The following is a 15,584-nucleotide window of genomic DNA, read 5'->3' on the forward strand; positions in this document are numbered from 1 at the left end:
CTTGAGATATACTTATAATTATGCATATGTAATGAATAACGTTTGACTACATTTTCCTGTTCCAACTGTTGAGTTGGAACCATTGGAACAATCACTAAGTTACCTACTTTTGTTGCCCACTGCAAGCCCAAGCATATGCGTAACTTTCACACTTTGCATAAGCTCTAATAAGCGTCAGTGTAATTATTGGCAAAGACTCTCTGTGTCGCTGTCTACCAATGAGGCGCTAAAATGCTGCTAGTTATCAAACCCCCTCCCCCAATACTACGCATAATGCAGAAACAGAGAGGAAAACAGACTCTTACTGTTTGTAATTGTACATCGGAACTGTCTTTTCTGATCCTCTGATTGTTTTGTGCAAATTGAATATTGGTCATCTTTTTGCCTGGTATATGTACTCTAGACGGTAGTAACTGTTTTTCTTTTGAAGTGTAAATTATTTTTACATCACTGCGAATTCAGGGACGATTTCGGACAGATAATGCAAGCATTGTTTGTAGTTTTCCTGCTTTATATCTGGAATATCGTTTATGGTCAGATCCGCTACGCTATTTATGAAGAATTGATGCATGGTGCCTTCGTGGGGAACATTGCTCAAGATCTGGGTCTGGACCTTAGAGAGCTGTCTAGTCGCAGACTCCGCATTATGTCTGCAGTAAAGAAAAGGTATTTCGAGGTTAATTTAGAGAATGGCGTTTTGTTTGTGAATGAAGTGATAGATAGGGAGCTCGCGTGCGTACAGAGTCCGACTTGTTTTATGAATTTGGAGGTTGTTGTAGAAAACCCATTGGAACTCTATAGGATTGAAGTGGAGATTTTAGACGTAAATGACAATTCTCCCAGTTTTCCGAATGCCGAGATCCGCTTGGAAGTCCTTGAGTCAGCGCCGCCAAGAACTAGATTCCTCCTTCAGAGTGCCCACGATCCAGATCTGGACATCAATTCTGTTCGATTCTACTATCTCAACCCGAATGAATATTTTGCATTGGAAGTACAGAACAGCGGGGATGATAGCAGGTTTGTGCACTTAATGTTGGAGAAGTATCTGGACAGAGAACAGCAGCCCATTCATCATTTACTTCTGACTGCTGTGGATGGAGGTACACCTGAACGAACTGGCACAGCCCAAGTTATCGTTACTGTCCTCGATGTCAATGACAACTCTCCGGTATTTGGCCAATCGTTCTATAAAATCAATTTAATGGAGAATGTACCAATAGGCACTACAGTTATCAAATTAAATGCCACCGATCTGGACGAGAGCACAAATGCGCAGATAATGTACTCTCTGAGTAACCTTTCACCGAGCAAGGTCCGTAAACTGTTTCGTATTAATCCCCAGACGGGGGAAATTACAGTAGAGGGGACTATAAACTTTGAAGAAGCCAAGACTTATGAACTTTTAGTGGAAGCCAAGGATAAGGGTCCATTTGCACTTCCTGTGCACTGCACTATCTTCATAGACGTCAGTGATGTCAACGACAATGCTCCCGAAATGACTTTGATGTCAGTATCTAATTCCGTCCCTGAGGATGTACATGTTGGAACCGTATTGGCGCTAATTAGTGTTACTGACCAAGATTCTGGGGACAATGGGCTAATTAGTTGCGTGATACATTCCAACCTACCGTTTGAACTCAAATCGACATTTAAAAATTCCTATACGGTCATTATCAAACATGCTCTTGACAGGGAAATCACATCTGAGTACCAAATTGGGATCTCCTGTCGAGACTCCGGGTTGCCTCCTTTATACACCAACAAAACTATCCAGGTACAAGTTACCGACGTAAACGACAACCCCCCACGGTTTGCAGATAATTTTCACACGGCATACGTAATGGAGAACAACGCTTTTGGGGCTTCCATCTGCTCAGTCTCTGCCTTTGACCCCGACCTGGGTCCAAATTCGCATATTTCCTATTCTGTTCTAGATAGCCAGATTCAAGGCTTGCCGATCACTTCATATGTCTCCATCAATTCGGAGAATGGGATCATCTTTTCACAGCGCTCATTTGATTATGAACAAGTCAAAAATTTTCAGATCCATGTTCAAGCACAGGATGCCGGATTACCTCCGCTAAACTCCAACCACACGGTGAACGTAGTCATTCTGGACCAAAATGACAACGCTCCTGTAATCGTTTTCCCGTTAACAAGAAATGGTTCAGAAGTAACCATTCCGCGAATCGCAGATCGGGATTATTTGGTGGTCAAGGTCATAGCTATTGACGCCGATTCCGGACAAAATGGACGCCTGTTTTATGAGCTTGTCCGAGCTACAGATCAAAGTCTGTTTGCCATGAGGACTAACTCAGGAGAAGTGAGGACGACCCGCCAAATTGAGGACAGAGATCTCGCAACACAAGTGATGGTTATATTGGTGAAAGACAGTGGACATCCACCATTATCAACTACCACCACCATCACACTTTCAATAGTAGACAGTGTTGAGGACGCCATTCACGCTGTTACATTTATGCCCAGAATCCCCGAGTATCCCTCTAGTGCAGCCCTTTATATAATAATATCATTAGGTGCCATTACATTAATACTAATGCTTGCCTTGATTGCGCTTGTTTTTACAGTCTGCCGCAGTTCAAATGATGACGAGGACTGGTGTTGGTGCGTTGAACACAATGACACAGATACCATATACCGAAATTCTAATCTCAATTTCCAAACAGTACCAGACTCCAGTTTAATAAAAAATGTAATTGAAGTGCGTGGATCGGGTTCCCTCGCTCAAACGTACTGCTATACACTTCGAGCAGGTCAGGAGTCAGTTCAAAACGATTCCAAGATTCTTCCACCCTCAAGTGCAAACCGAATAAGATACCCACCCGACGCTGCGAATAGTTGTTTTTCAAAATGGAAGGCAAAAGATAGGAACAACACAATTCTAGCCACTGAGGTAAGTGCTGAGAATGTGGATTTCACGTCCTTATATTTTTATATCCTCCTTTATTAATGAACTTGTGGGGAAAGCATTATAATATGCAATGCAAAGCAAACAACGAATACCAGAAATTATGGTTGAAAATGTGATCATATATTTCCAAATGTATTTCCTTCCCTGCACTTCTTTGGTATGCTGTGTAAGTAGTCTTTTTCTTCTACTACTTAAGCCTATCACCCATTAGGGGGCATAGACCGCCTACAGCAGCTCACCAGAGACCAGAATATTGAATCAGTCCTTCAAATTGTCCCCAGGTATTTATGGTCCTTACTCTCCCAGGGATGAGGCCTTTGGAGCTTCTGTAGCACTGGGTTTTTATGGGATGGGGTTCCTATCCCCATGCCAATGCTTTTCCTTTTTCAGCCAGGCTTGGGGCCATCCATGGCAAAGTTGTGTAAGCCATTAATATTCAGTAGTTCATGGTAACTCATCCAATTGTCAATTCTTCATGATGAAATATGAGTTAGAGTATTTTCAAATTTCAATGTTCAAAGTAAAATTTATTATGAAAATACATACATGTCACCACATACAACTCTGACATTCTTTTACTGTGGGCATACTTAGCAAATCTATAGAACATTCACTATAATCAGGATCACTGGGCAACAAGCTGTGCAAATACAGATATAAAAAATTGCAATAAATAAGGAGCATGAAATAATAAGATAAAAGAATCCTTAAGTGAGTGTAGTTATCCCCCTTTGTTCAAGAGCCTGATGAGTGAAGGGTAGTAACTGTTCTTGAACCTGGTGTTGTGAGTCCTGTGGCATTGGTACCTTCTACTTGATGGCAGCAGTGAGAAAAGGGCATGGCTTGGGTGGTGAACAGTTTTGGTGATGGTTGCTGCTATTCTAATTTTTCTGATTTTGCTTAATTGGCAACATCTAGACTACTGTGTGAAGCTATAAGGCACATCTAGTTTTATATATATATACCTAAAACATTTGCACAGTACTGTACGCCAGTGATATTAAGTCTGATTCCAATTCTGATTCTGATAAGTGTCATACATCCAGTCAATTGCTTTTGATTGTGTTTGATATAGAGAAAGTTTTAAGTTCCCAGGAGTGAATATCCTCAATATCTGTCCTAGTCAATCCATGTGGATGCCATGGTAAAGGAGGAACACTCACACTAGCACCTCTACTTCTCCAGGAGGCTGAATAAATTTGGTTTGGCTCCTTTGACTCTCACCAGTGTTTATCGATACACCATGGAAGGCAAAGGGATGCATCTTGACATGGTGCGGCAACTGCCCTGAGGCTGCAGAGAGTTGAAGAAACAGATCAGCACATCACAGAAAGAGCCTCCTCCCCATGGACTCTGTCTACACATCCAGCTGCATTAGTAAAACAGCCAAAATAATCAATGAACCCACATTCTTTCTTCTCTGCCCTCCCAGAATGCAGAAGAGAAACACGCATGGAAGCACTTTCTGTCAGACTCAAGCACAACCTCCCTCCTCCTGTTATAAGACTTTGAAATGGTTCTGCAATATGATTAACATAGAAAACCTACGCACAATACAGGCCATTCGGCCCACAAAGTTGTGCCGAACATGTCCTTACCTTAGAAATTACTAGACTTACCCGTAGCCCTCTATTTTTCTAGGCTCCACGTACCTGTCCAAAAGTCTCTTAAAAGACCTTTAAAAGAATTAACTTGACTATTACATAAAAATCTACCTAGTTATTGCCTTGACCTTACTGACTGCCTTGACCTTACTGACTGCCTGCACTGAATTTTCTCTTTTAACGCTGTTTTTTGTTATTGCCTTCCTTTGTGCGATCTCAGTATACTGATATACTGAAATTATCTGAATGGATACCAACCAAGGCAAAGTTTCTCACTGTACCTCAATGCATGTGACAATAATAAACCAATTTATTTACCCATTTAGATGAACATATTTATAGCTATCAAACAACACACACACAAAATGCTGGTGGAACACAGCTGGCCAGACAGCATCTGTAGGAAGAAGCACAGTCGAGGTTTCGGGCTGAGACCCTTCGTCAGAACTAACTGAAAGAAGAGATAGTAAGAGATTTGAAAGTGGGAGGGGGAGGGAGAGATCCGAAATGATAGGAGAAGACAGGAGGGGGAGGGTTGGAGCCAAGAGCTGGAAAGTTGATTGGCAAAAGGGATACAAGGCTGGAGAAGGGAGGGGATCATGGGACAGGAGGCAGGCAAGGTGTTATTGTGAGAGGGGCAGAGAGAGAGAGAGAAAAAAAGGGGGAATAAAAAAATAAATAAACAAACAAACAAATAAATAAATAGTTAACGTTACAGAATACACGTGGACTAAGATGTTAACTGTCTTGTGCTATCACCAGTGGGATCATCAGTTGATCTGCCACCTGTCTTCAGGAGTTTCAGCCTGCTTATGATCAAGGCTCCCTTGAGGTGGTGGGCCAGCAGTGCTAAAGCACCACCTCCCACTGGTGAGCTTAAAAACTTGGCATCTGCCTCTATCAGAGTTGTTGGTCACTTCCATCCAACAGATAGTCTGCTCTTCAGGTGTCTATGCAACTACTGAAGGGCTTGCAAAAGATGTAAATAAATAAGGGAAGGGGTAAGAATCGGAGGAAGGCCCATCCTCCCGTTCTTACCCCATCCCTTCTTTATTTATTATTTTTTCCTTTCTTTCTCTCTCTCTCTGTTTTTTTCTCTCTGCCCCTCTCACAATAACTCCTTGCCTGTTCTCCATCTTCCTCTGGCGCTCCCAACCCCCTTTCTTTCTCCCAAGGCCTCCCGTCCCATGATCCTCTCTCTTCTCCAGCCTTGTATCCCTTTTGCCAATCAACTGTCCAGCTCTTGGCTCTATTCCTCCCCCTCCTGTCTTCTCCTATGATTTCCGATCTCCCACTCCCCCTCCCACTTTCAAATCTCTTACTATCTCTTCTTTCAGTTAGTCCTGATGAAGGGTCTCGGCCCGAAACATTGACTGTGCTTCCTCCTATGGATGCTGTCTGGCCTGCTGTGTTCCACCAGCATTTTGTGTATGTTGCTTGAATTTCCAGCATCTGCAGATTTCCTCGTGTTTGCAAGATTTATACCTATACTATAGTCAGATAGTCATGATGCTGGACATAAAAGGTTTTAAGATGTGAGAGAAGCTATGTGCTATTGAAATAGAGAAACAACCAAAATTGTATTAGATTGCATTGTATGCTCAAATGCAGAAGAGTTAAGTCTTCTTTCAATCTTTCTATGGTCTGCTCCTTACAATATTCTATATATACTGGATTGCTCCTACAGACAGAATGGTAGATTCATTGTGCATTTATATTCTAACCCTTGGACTTTATTAAATAGAACAATATCAAATAATCCTGCAAAAATACATTAATCTATGTTGTTAACTCAGCCTTCCTTTCTTCACAGGTATGACCAGATCTACAGAGCATTTTACTCTCTTATTTTTGCTTTCTGGGAAATGCATTGCCCTGCATCTAATAGTTCCAACACTGGTTTCTGCTCTCCCCTTTGTCCTCATTCGTCCCACATTTACACTTTTCCAAATAAGTCTTCTGCAGTTAACAACTGCTCACTGTTTTTTTTTTGCCATCTGGCACCAGGACTATTGGATCAGCATCTATTTTCATTCATTTTCTTTCATTCTTTGTTCTTTCAAACTCTATCTTCTTACATGCTTTCCCACTTTATTTTATTTTGATGGAAGATCATTGCAATGAAATACTAACTGTGTGCTTCTGCATAAATGCCTCTCATGTTAAGATATCTCCCATTTTCTATTCATACTTCAGAGTCCCATGAAAGCTATGAAGAAGCTAAAAAACAATTTTAGCTTCTTCATAGCCATCCGGGTTCTAAGTGTGTGCTGGACGTACAGGGACTTCAGGATATATACAGCACACAAATGTAATATATAATAATATGAGAAACTTATTTTTGTAGAAAAAAAAAGAAAAGAAATATATTTATAAATGATAGACTGAAAGACATGCCTATTCGTCTACTTGCACAATAAAATATAACATGCATAAACCAAGTGATTAACATTACAATTTTTTAGCCTACATTGCAAAATGAGCTAAGAAAAAAGAAGTCAAACTGAAATGTATAAGGAGATGCAATAGGAATGTTGCTTGGAAGTCTAGTCTTTCTACAGCCATTCACTTTCTGCACTCACCTCAATGATTTAAATCTTCCTTGATGCTTTAATCAGCAAGATCAGTGAGAAATGGAGTTGCTCATTGGCTCACACCTCATCTCCTGACTTCTTGGCTTCAGGCCACAAGCTTTGCCTGATACCTGAATTAACACCCTGATCCCTCAATCAGCCCAAAATACCAGATCCCTCGATCAGTCCAAAAACACACCACCAAAATGTAGATCATAGGCTCCAACAGCAACAGAACCATATATGAAAGAATAAGGAAAAGACTGGTAAAAACAAATGTAGGTCCCCTGCAGACAGAAACAGGTGAATTGATTATGGGGAGCAAGGACATGGCAGACCAATTGAATAATTACTTTGGTTCTGTCTTCACTAAGGAGGACATAAATAATCTTCCAGAAATAGTAGGGGACAGAGGGTCCAGTGAGATGGAGGAACTGAGCGAAATACATGTTATTAGGGAAGTATGTGTTAGGTAAATTGAAGGGATTGAAGGCAGATAAATCCCCAGGGCCAGATGGTCTGCATCCCAGGGTGCTTAAGGAAGTAGCCCAAGAAATAGTGGATGCATTAGTGATAATTTTTCAAAACTCGTTAGATTCTGGACTAGTTCCTGAGGATTGGAGGGTGGCTAATGTAACTCCACTTTTTAAAAAAGGAGGGAGAGAGAAACCGGGGAATTATAGACCGGTTAGCCTAACATCGGTGGTGGGGAAACTGCTGGAGTCAGTTATCAAGGATGTGATAACAGCACATTTGGGAAGCGGTGAAATGATCGGACAAAGTCAGCATGTATTTGTGAAAGGAAAATCATGTCTGACGAATCTCATAGAATTTTTTGAAGATGTAACTAATAGAGTGGATAGGGGAGAACCAGTGGATGTGGTATATTTGGATTTTCAGAAGGCTTTTGACAAGGTCCCACACAGGAGATTAGTGTGCAAACTTAAAGCACACGGTATTGGGGGTAAGGTATTGGTGTGGGTGGAGAGTTGGTTAGCAGACAGGAAGCAAAGAGTGGGAATAAACGGGACCTTTTCAGAATGGCAGGCGGTGACTAGTGGGGAACCGCAAGGCTCAGTGCTGGGACCCCAGTTGTTTACAATATATATTAATGACTTGGATGAGGGAATTAAATGCAGCATCTCCAAGTTTGCGGATGACACGAAGCTGGGTGGTAGTGTTAGCTGTGAGGAGGATGCTAAGAAGATGCAGGGTGACTTGGATAGGTTGGGTGAGTGGGCAAATTCATGGCAGATGCAATTTAATGTGGATAAATGTGAAGTTATCCACTTTGGTGGCAAAAATAGGAAAACAGATTATTATCTGAATGGTGGCTGATTAGGAAAAGGGGAGGTGCAACGAGACCTGGGTGTCATTATACACCAGTCATTGAAAGTGGGCATGCAGGTACAGCAGGCGGTGAAAAAGGCGAATGGTATGCTGGCATTTATAGCGAGAGGATTTGAGTACAGGAGCAGGGAGGTACTACTGCAGTTGTACAAGGCCTTGGTGAGACCACACCTGGAGTATTGTGTGCAGTTTTGGTCCCCTAATCTGAGGAAAGACATCCTTGCCATAGAGGGAGTACAGAGAAGGTTCACCAGATTGATTCCTGGGATGGCAGGACTTTCATATGAAGAAAGACTGGATGAACTGGGCTTGTACTCCTTGGAATTTAGAAGATTGAGGGGGGACCTGATTGAAACGTATAAGATCCTAAAGGGATTGGACAGGCTAGATGCAGGAAGATTGTTCCCGATGTTGGGGAAGTCCAGAACAAGGGGTCACAGTTTGAGGATAGAGGGGAAGCCTTTTAGGACCGAGATTAGGAAAAACTTCTTCACACAGAGAGTGGTGAATCTGTGGAATTCTCTGCCACAGGAAACAATTGAGGCCAGTTCATTGGCTATATTTAAGAGGGAGTTAGATATGGCCCTTGTGGCTACGGGGGTTAGGGGGTATAGAGGGAAGGCTGGGGCGGGGTTCTGAGTTGGATGATCAGCCATGATCATAATAAATGGTGGTGCAGGCTCGAAGGGCCGAATGGCCTACTCCTGCACCTATTTTCTGTGTTTCTATGTTTCTAATAATAAATCTTAAAAAGAAATGAAAGAAATAGTTTCATGAGCCAACTGGAGGAGGTCACCCTTGGTCACATTGTTCACTGGTGCTATCTTCTTCTGGACTCTGTTTTATATTAAAGTATCTTAAAAGGATGATAACATCTAACATACGGTAGAACATCGATGAGAGCAGTGCAGGAAATGGACCTTCAACCCACTGTCTCTGTTTCAACCGTGATGTCAATTTAAATTGCCTATCTGCCTTCCTATAGTCTACATCCTTCCAATTACTGCCTGTTCCTGCATCTAAATGCCTCTTAAACTTTGCTATTATATTCTCTCCACCACTTCGCCTGGTGGTGCTTTCCAGGTGCTTAGTGCTTCCCGTATAAATAAAACAACTTGTGTCAAACACAAGAGATTCTGCAGGTACTAGAAATCCAGAGCAATACACTCAAAATACTGGAGGAGCTCAGGCAGGGTCTATGGAAAGGAATAAGGAGTGAATGTTTCAGGCCAAGACCTTTAACCGGTACTTTCCACAAATCTACTTTAAACGTTTCCCTCTTGCCTTAAATGTATGTTTCTTGGTATGTGAAACTTGTACCATGAGGAAAGGTTTCTGACTATCTACCCTATTTATACCTCTCATAATTTTATATTCTTAATTCAGGTCACCCTTCGCCACCGCCCCCCCCCCACCAATGATCTAGAGTAAATAATAAAACTTTGTCCTAACTCTCCTTACAGCTAATCCTGGCAACATCCTTGTGAACATATTCTGAACCATCCCCAAAACCTCTACATCATTCTTGCAATATGGTGACCAGAATGCAGGCCATAATCCAAATGTAGCCTAACCAAAATTTTATGCAGCTGCAACATGACTTCCTTGTTTTACATTCAACAGCATGACCAATTAAAACAAGCAATGCCCGTCGCTTTAGTCTATTCATTTGCATTGCTACTTTCAGCAAGCTCTGGACTTATACTGCAAGGTCCCTCTGTACTCATATTGATTCAAACTATTAACAAATTATATGTACCTTTGTTCATTTCCATTAAGGGCAGCCTTAACAGTCACACAGGTGAGGGATTTCTGCCAAGTATCCCCAAACTGAAGATTATTGATACAACTTTCTTACCTTCATTCATATTCAGCGTTTTGCCAAAGTCTTAGGCACCTCAGCTATATAAATGTGTCTTAGTCTTTTGCACAGTCTTGCATGTTGTGAAATTTGTTATTTTGTGGCAGCCATACATTGGAGTACATAATAATAACTATAAATTACAATTAAAAATATACACTGTGTAAATACAGTATAATTAAGTTAAATAGGTAGTGAAAAAAATGAAAATAATACTGAGGTAGTGTCCATCCGTTCATTGCCATTCAGAAATCTGATGGCAGAAAGGAAGGAAGAAGTTGTTCCTTAAACACTGAGTGGGTGTCATCAGGCTCCTATACCTCCCCTTTAATGGTAGCAATGAGAAGAGGATATTTCCTGGGTGGGGGGAAAGGGAAAATACTGTCTCAGTATATTTTTGCTTTACTATCACTAATAGTCTTTGCTTCCACATTCTCACCGACCTTTGGTTCTTCAGTATTTCAGGAATGTTTCTTGTGTCATATCCGCTTCCTTCACGACAAAGTCTATTTGTTTATTTGGGCTGCTACTTCCTTTTTCCTTATTTTGATTCTCCTACTCCTATTAAAACACAGTTTCACTCAGTGTTCTTCGTGCACTTGCATACCCATAAGATCACTTACTGTAAATCCATTTGTTTTTAATGTTTCTTAACAGTTACTTTTCATATTTTACCTTCCCTTTCTTTATCAGTTCCTTGTTCCTCCTTCACTGAGTCTTCACTGAGATCTAAAATCTTCCCAGTCCGCAGGCCTACCGAGATTTCTGGTAACATTATAGACTTCTTTCTTTGACTTATTACAAGCTTTACTTTTTTTTCCTGGTCATGGGTGGAATACCTTTCTCTCAGGCTTTTTTCTGCCTGAAATGAATGCAGAGATAATGGTGAGTTTTCTTGTTCAGGGCATCAATGAGTATGAACCAGAACAGGCTACTTACAAGTGATGTTGACTCCTTGTGGCTCCCGATATGCTCAAACACAGCACTGTTGAAATAAACAGGAGATTATGCACTGCCTCCTACCTGAAGTCAATGACTAGCTGTTTGTTGACATTGAGGGAAAGATTGTTATCATAACTCTATGTCCTTAGGCTCTCTATCTCCTTCCTGTACTCCAACTCATTGTTATCTGAGATGTCGCACACTATAGTGGTATCATCTGCAAATTTGTAGATTGTGTTCGAGGAGAACCTCATGTGCATGGACTGTCAAGAAGGGGACTGAATGTTGAGAATGATCATGGTAGTGGTGTTGCTGCCGAATCTTACTGAAGATGGTCTGTTAGTCAGTCAGTCACAGATCCACTTGTTAAGGGATGTGTTCAGTCCCACAGCTAGGAGTTTGGAGTTGAATGTGCTTGCAATTATAGTCTTAAAGATGGAGTTTTATTCAACAAACAATAGTCATAAATGGGTGCCGTTCTATCCAGATTCTCCAGGGATGTGTCTAGGGCTAGGGAGAATGTCTCTGCCTTGGACCTGTATTCGGGGTCGGTAACCCACAGTGGGTTGACCTTATCTGGAAGGCGGGAGAAACTATGTGTCATAGTCAGCCTCTCAATCTCTTCATGGTGGTAGATGTTAGAACTATTAAAGCATTTTACAGAACACAACAGGAATTCTGCAGATGCTGGAAATTCAAGCAACACACATCAAAGTTGCTGGTGAACGCAGCAGGCCAGGCAGCATCTCTAGGAAGAGGTACAGTCGACGTTTCAGGCCGAGACCCTTCGTCAGGACTAACAGGACTAACTCAGTCCTGACGAAGGGTCTCGGCCTGAAACGTCGACTGTACCTCTTCCTAGAGATGCTGCCTGGCCTGCTGTGTTCACCAGCAACTTGGATTTTACAGTACCTTGTGTTTCTTAGGTGCCAAGGTGATAAATATTCTTCTTAGAGCAGTTGGGAACTTCAGATTCCTTATTTCCTCCACAGTTATTCTTTCAGTTGTTGAAAGGCATTCAATTACAGGCTTCAACTCACCTTTTACTTCTTAAAAAATTGAAAGTTATGCTGATTACTCCGAGGATTAAATCCAGTGGTTTGGATAAAAGCTCCGCAACACAGTCCTCAATATTGGTTGCTTATTGCTTCTTTGTTAATATGGTTGCAGTATAAAATTTAGGTGGATTACACACTCAATGGATTAACCACTGAAAGGAAATGCTCATTTTCCAGTATAATCCAATTTAGCCAACATGGATCTGGATGGGATTATGTCACACCAAATCAAGCCATCATGATAATTGGAGGCAAAGATTATGGGAACACACAAACAATTAATTATGTTAGTAAAATCTAAATTAAATATTCATCAGGAGGATGGAAGGATGCAATTTTAATCAGCCAGACAGGATCAACTAGTTTCAGGAAAATTACTAAGCAGACAGTACAACTTCAAATGAGAGGATAATTAGAGGACAAAAGAACATTTCTTACTAGCATATTTGAGCAAGGTGTATTCAATTATGAATAGAAAAGTAAATCTCAAATTTATCAAAATAAATTGCAGTTACAGTTTAAATGAAAGTAAATACCATCAAAAGCAATTTAATTTTAAATTAATCAGCTATGCAAATTCATTTTCTTCTGAAGAATATTATGGAGAAATTGGCCAGCAGAGCAAAGTCACTGTGCAGTCATCAGTTGTGTTCATCTCCACATATTCAGAAATAGAGATATGAGCAAATTGAATATGCACGTTTTATAATTTGTGACCAGTTCTTGATTTGCAATAACTTAAGACCAAATCATAAAGTACAAGAACATTATTTAAATAAATCAATTGTTGGGATGTGTTCCCTGCACAATTTTCAGGCTTCAATAACAAATAGTAGTGTGATAGCTGAAGTTGATTATGATGTTCTCTTAAATGGTTGTCCATTGATGGGTCCTCAGTTGCCTGCAGAGGTCTATCTGGGATCCAAATATTCAGCTTCCTAATGATCCTGTTAATGAAGAATGCCTGTGTGTGACTTTGTTTCACACGGGGAGGCTGATACATGGGCTGCCACACATGGCCCTTGACGGTTCAGAGTCAAGATTCAGTGGCATGGGATTCAAGAAGACTGGGGACCCTTCACTGCCATTAGGATGTGTCATTATCCTCTGCCAGCTCCATCTGTGAGGTCTTAGTTGGATCGTTCTTTGTCTAGAACCTCCCCCTTGACATTACTGCCATAGATAGCTCTACCAGGTGCCAGATGGCTAAACTCTAGAGTGTATTGTTCTTGACATCTCAATAGCGCACAAGCTCTCTACAGCGACAAGGTGATGATCCTCGGAGAAGAATTGATGACAAGTAGAATACTATACTTATAACAGACAAAAAAGACTTTGCAGCCATTAAGTTCAAATTCAAGTTCAAGTTTAATTGTCATTCAACCATACATGAATACCCATGAAAACAGCCAGACCAAACGGCATTATGATGCAGCCAAAGTACAAAACAGAATATCAACAATCATAGACAGTGCATGGCACATTTAATACATATAAGATAGCAGCAAAATACAGTCAAAGAAAAAACTGTAGTATAAGTCCCTGAGTCCATGAACTTTACAGAGTCTGCAGTCAAACACAATACAGCTTGTCTTCCGCCAACAAACATTGAAGGGCAACATCAATGCCAGCATGGATGCCACGCCACACTACCTCTGGTACTGACTCTGACACATCTCTCCTGGACAGCTGCAAACAATCAACACCACAGCTTGAGACTGAGTCCTTGCTACAACAGAGACCACACAACTATCCCACTGTCAGTTTCACCAATAAACCATTAACAGAAGAAAGCCACAACTTCAACAAGAAGAATGCAGGCTGAAGATTGAAAATTGAATGTAAGCTGCTTATAAAATTCATTGGTTTAGAGTTGGGACAGGAAGTTTAAAAGCACTCTGAGGAAGAATTTGTTCACTCGATATATGGTTGATATCAAGTACACATTATCTCAGTGCATTATGGAAGTGTGTACTATCATTCATTCAGGAAAATTTTAGATGAGAGCATAATATGACAATTCATAGAAGGTAGTGGACTAAATTTTGGCAAATAGGATTAATGTAAAGTAGTAGCTGATCATGGTGAGCCAATATAGATAGGTAGTTTGTCATTGAGGGACAAATGGCCTTTTTCAGTGCTGTATGCCTCTAGGTCATGCACATACCAAATCTAATTTGACATTCTAGAAAAATAGAAGTGGCAGTGATTTTTGGTTATTGATTGTGGAAGCAATGTACTATAAACCCACCATTAATAGCTACTGCCAAAATTGACAAATTAATGCACAAAGTAGATTAATTAATCTATTATTAAGTAGACATTGATAATTCTATTATTAAGTAGATTAATTCCGGGGCAGGCGCGACCTGCACAAAAAGGATGGGTTGCAGTTGAATCCGAGGGGGACCAATGTCCTGGCAGGGAGGTTTGCTAAGACTATCGGGGAGAGCTTAAACTAAAATTGCTGGGGGATGGGAACTGAACTGAAGAGACGGAGGAAGGGACAGTTGGCTCAGAAATAGAGAAAGCTTGGAGACAGTGCGAGAGGGAGTTTAGGCAGGTAATAGAGAAGGGATACACTCAGACCGATGGCTTGAGAAGTGTCTATTTTAATGCAAGGAGCGTCATGAACAAAGTGGTTGAGCTTAAAGCACAGTACAGTACTTGGAGCTGTGATGTTGAGGCCATTACAAAGACTTGGATGGCTCAGGGGCAAGAATGGTGTTACTTACAGTGCCAAGCTTTGGATGTTTCAGAAAGGACAAGGAGAGAGGCAAAAGAGATGGGTACGTGGCACTCCTGATCAGAGATAGTGTCACAGCTGCAGAAAAGGAAGAAGTCATGGGGGGATTGTCTACTGAGTCTCTGTGGTTGGAAGTTAGAAACAGGAAGGAGTCAATAATTCTACTCCGTGTTCTTTATAGACCACCCAATATTAACAGGGACATTGAGGAGCAAATAGGGAGACAGATTCTGGAAAGGTGCAATAATAACAGGGTTATCGTGGTGGGAGATTTTAATTTCCCAAATATTGATTCTCATCTCCCTAGAGCAAGGGGTTTAGATGGGGTGGAGTTTGTTAAGTGTGTTCAGGAAGGCCTACATGAGGGGAGGCTTGATCTGGTATTGGGAAATGAACCTGGTCAGGTGTCAGGTCTCTCAGTGGGAGAGCATTTTGGAGATCACAATTCTATCTCCTTTACCATAGCATTGGAGAGGGATAAGTTAGGAAAGTGTTCAATTGGAGTAAGGGGAAATATG

The 15,584-nt window shown here is 41.1% G+C and overlaps 1 protein-coding gene across 1 annotated transcript in view; it reads left to right on the forward strand.

Annotated features, from left to right (window-relative positions):
* The first annotated feature begins 481 nt into the window (after positions 1-481).
* The window catches only part of LOC140201014 (protocadherin gamma-C5-like), a 260,472-nt gene continuing 245,369 nt past the window's right edge, over positions 482-15,584 (forward strand). The window contains exon 1 of the mRNA XM_072264650.1: positions 482-2,914. Coding sequence (XP_072120751.1) covers positions 482-2,914 — 2,433 coding nt within the window. The remainder of the gene's footprint in view (positions 2,915-15,584) is intronic.

The sequence above is a fragment of the Mobula birostris genome, chromosome 7 (assembly GCF_030028105.1).
Source record: "Mobula birostris isolate sMobBir1 chromosome 7, sMobBir1.hap1, whole genome shotgun sequence".
Lineage (NCBI taxonomy): Eukaryota > Metazoa > Chordata > Chondrichthyes > Myliobatiformes > Myliobatidae > Mobula > Mobula birostris.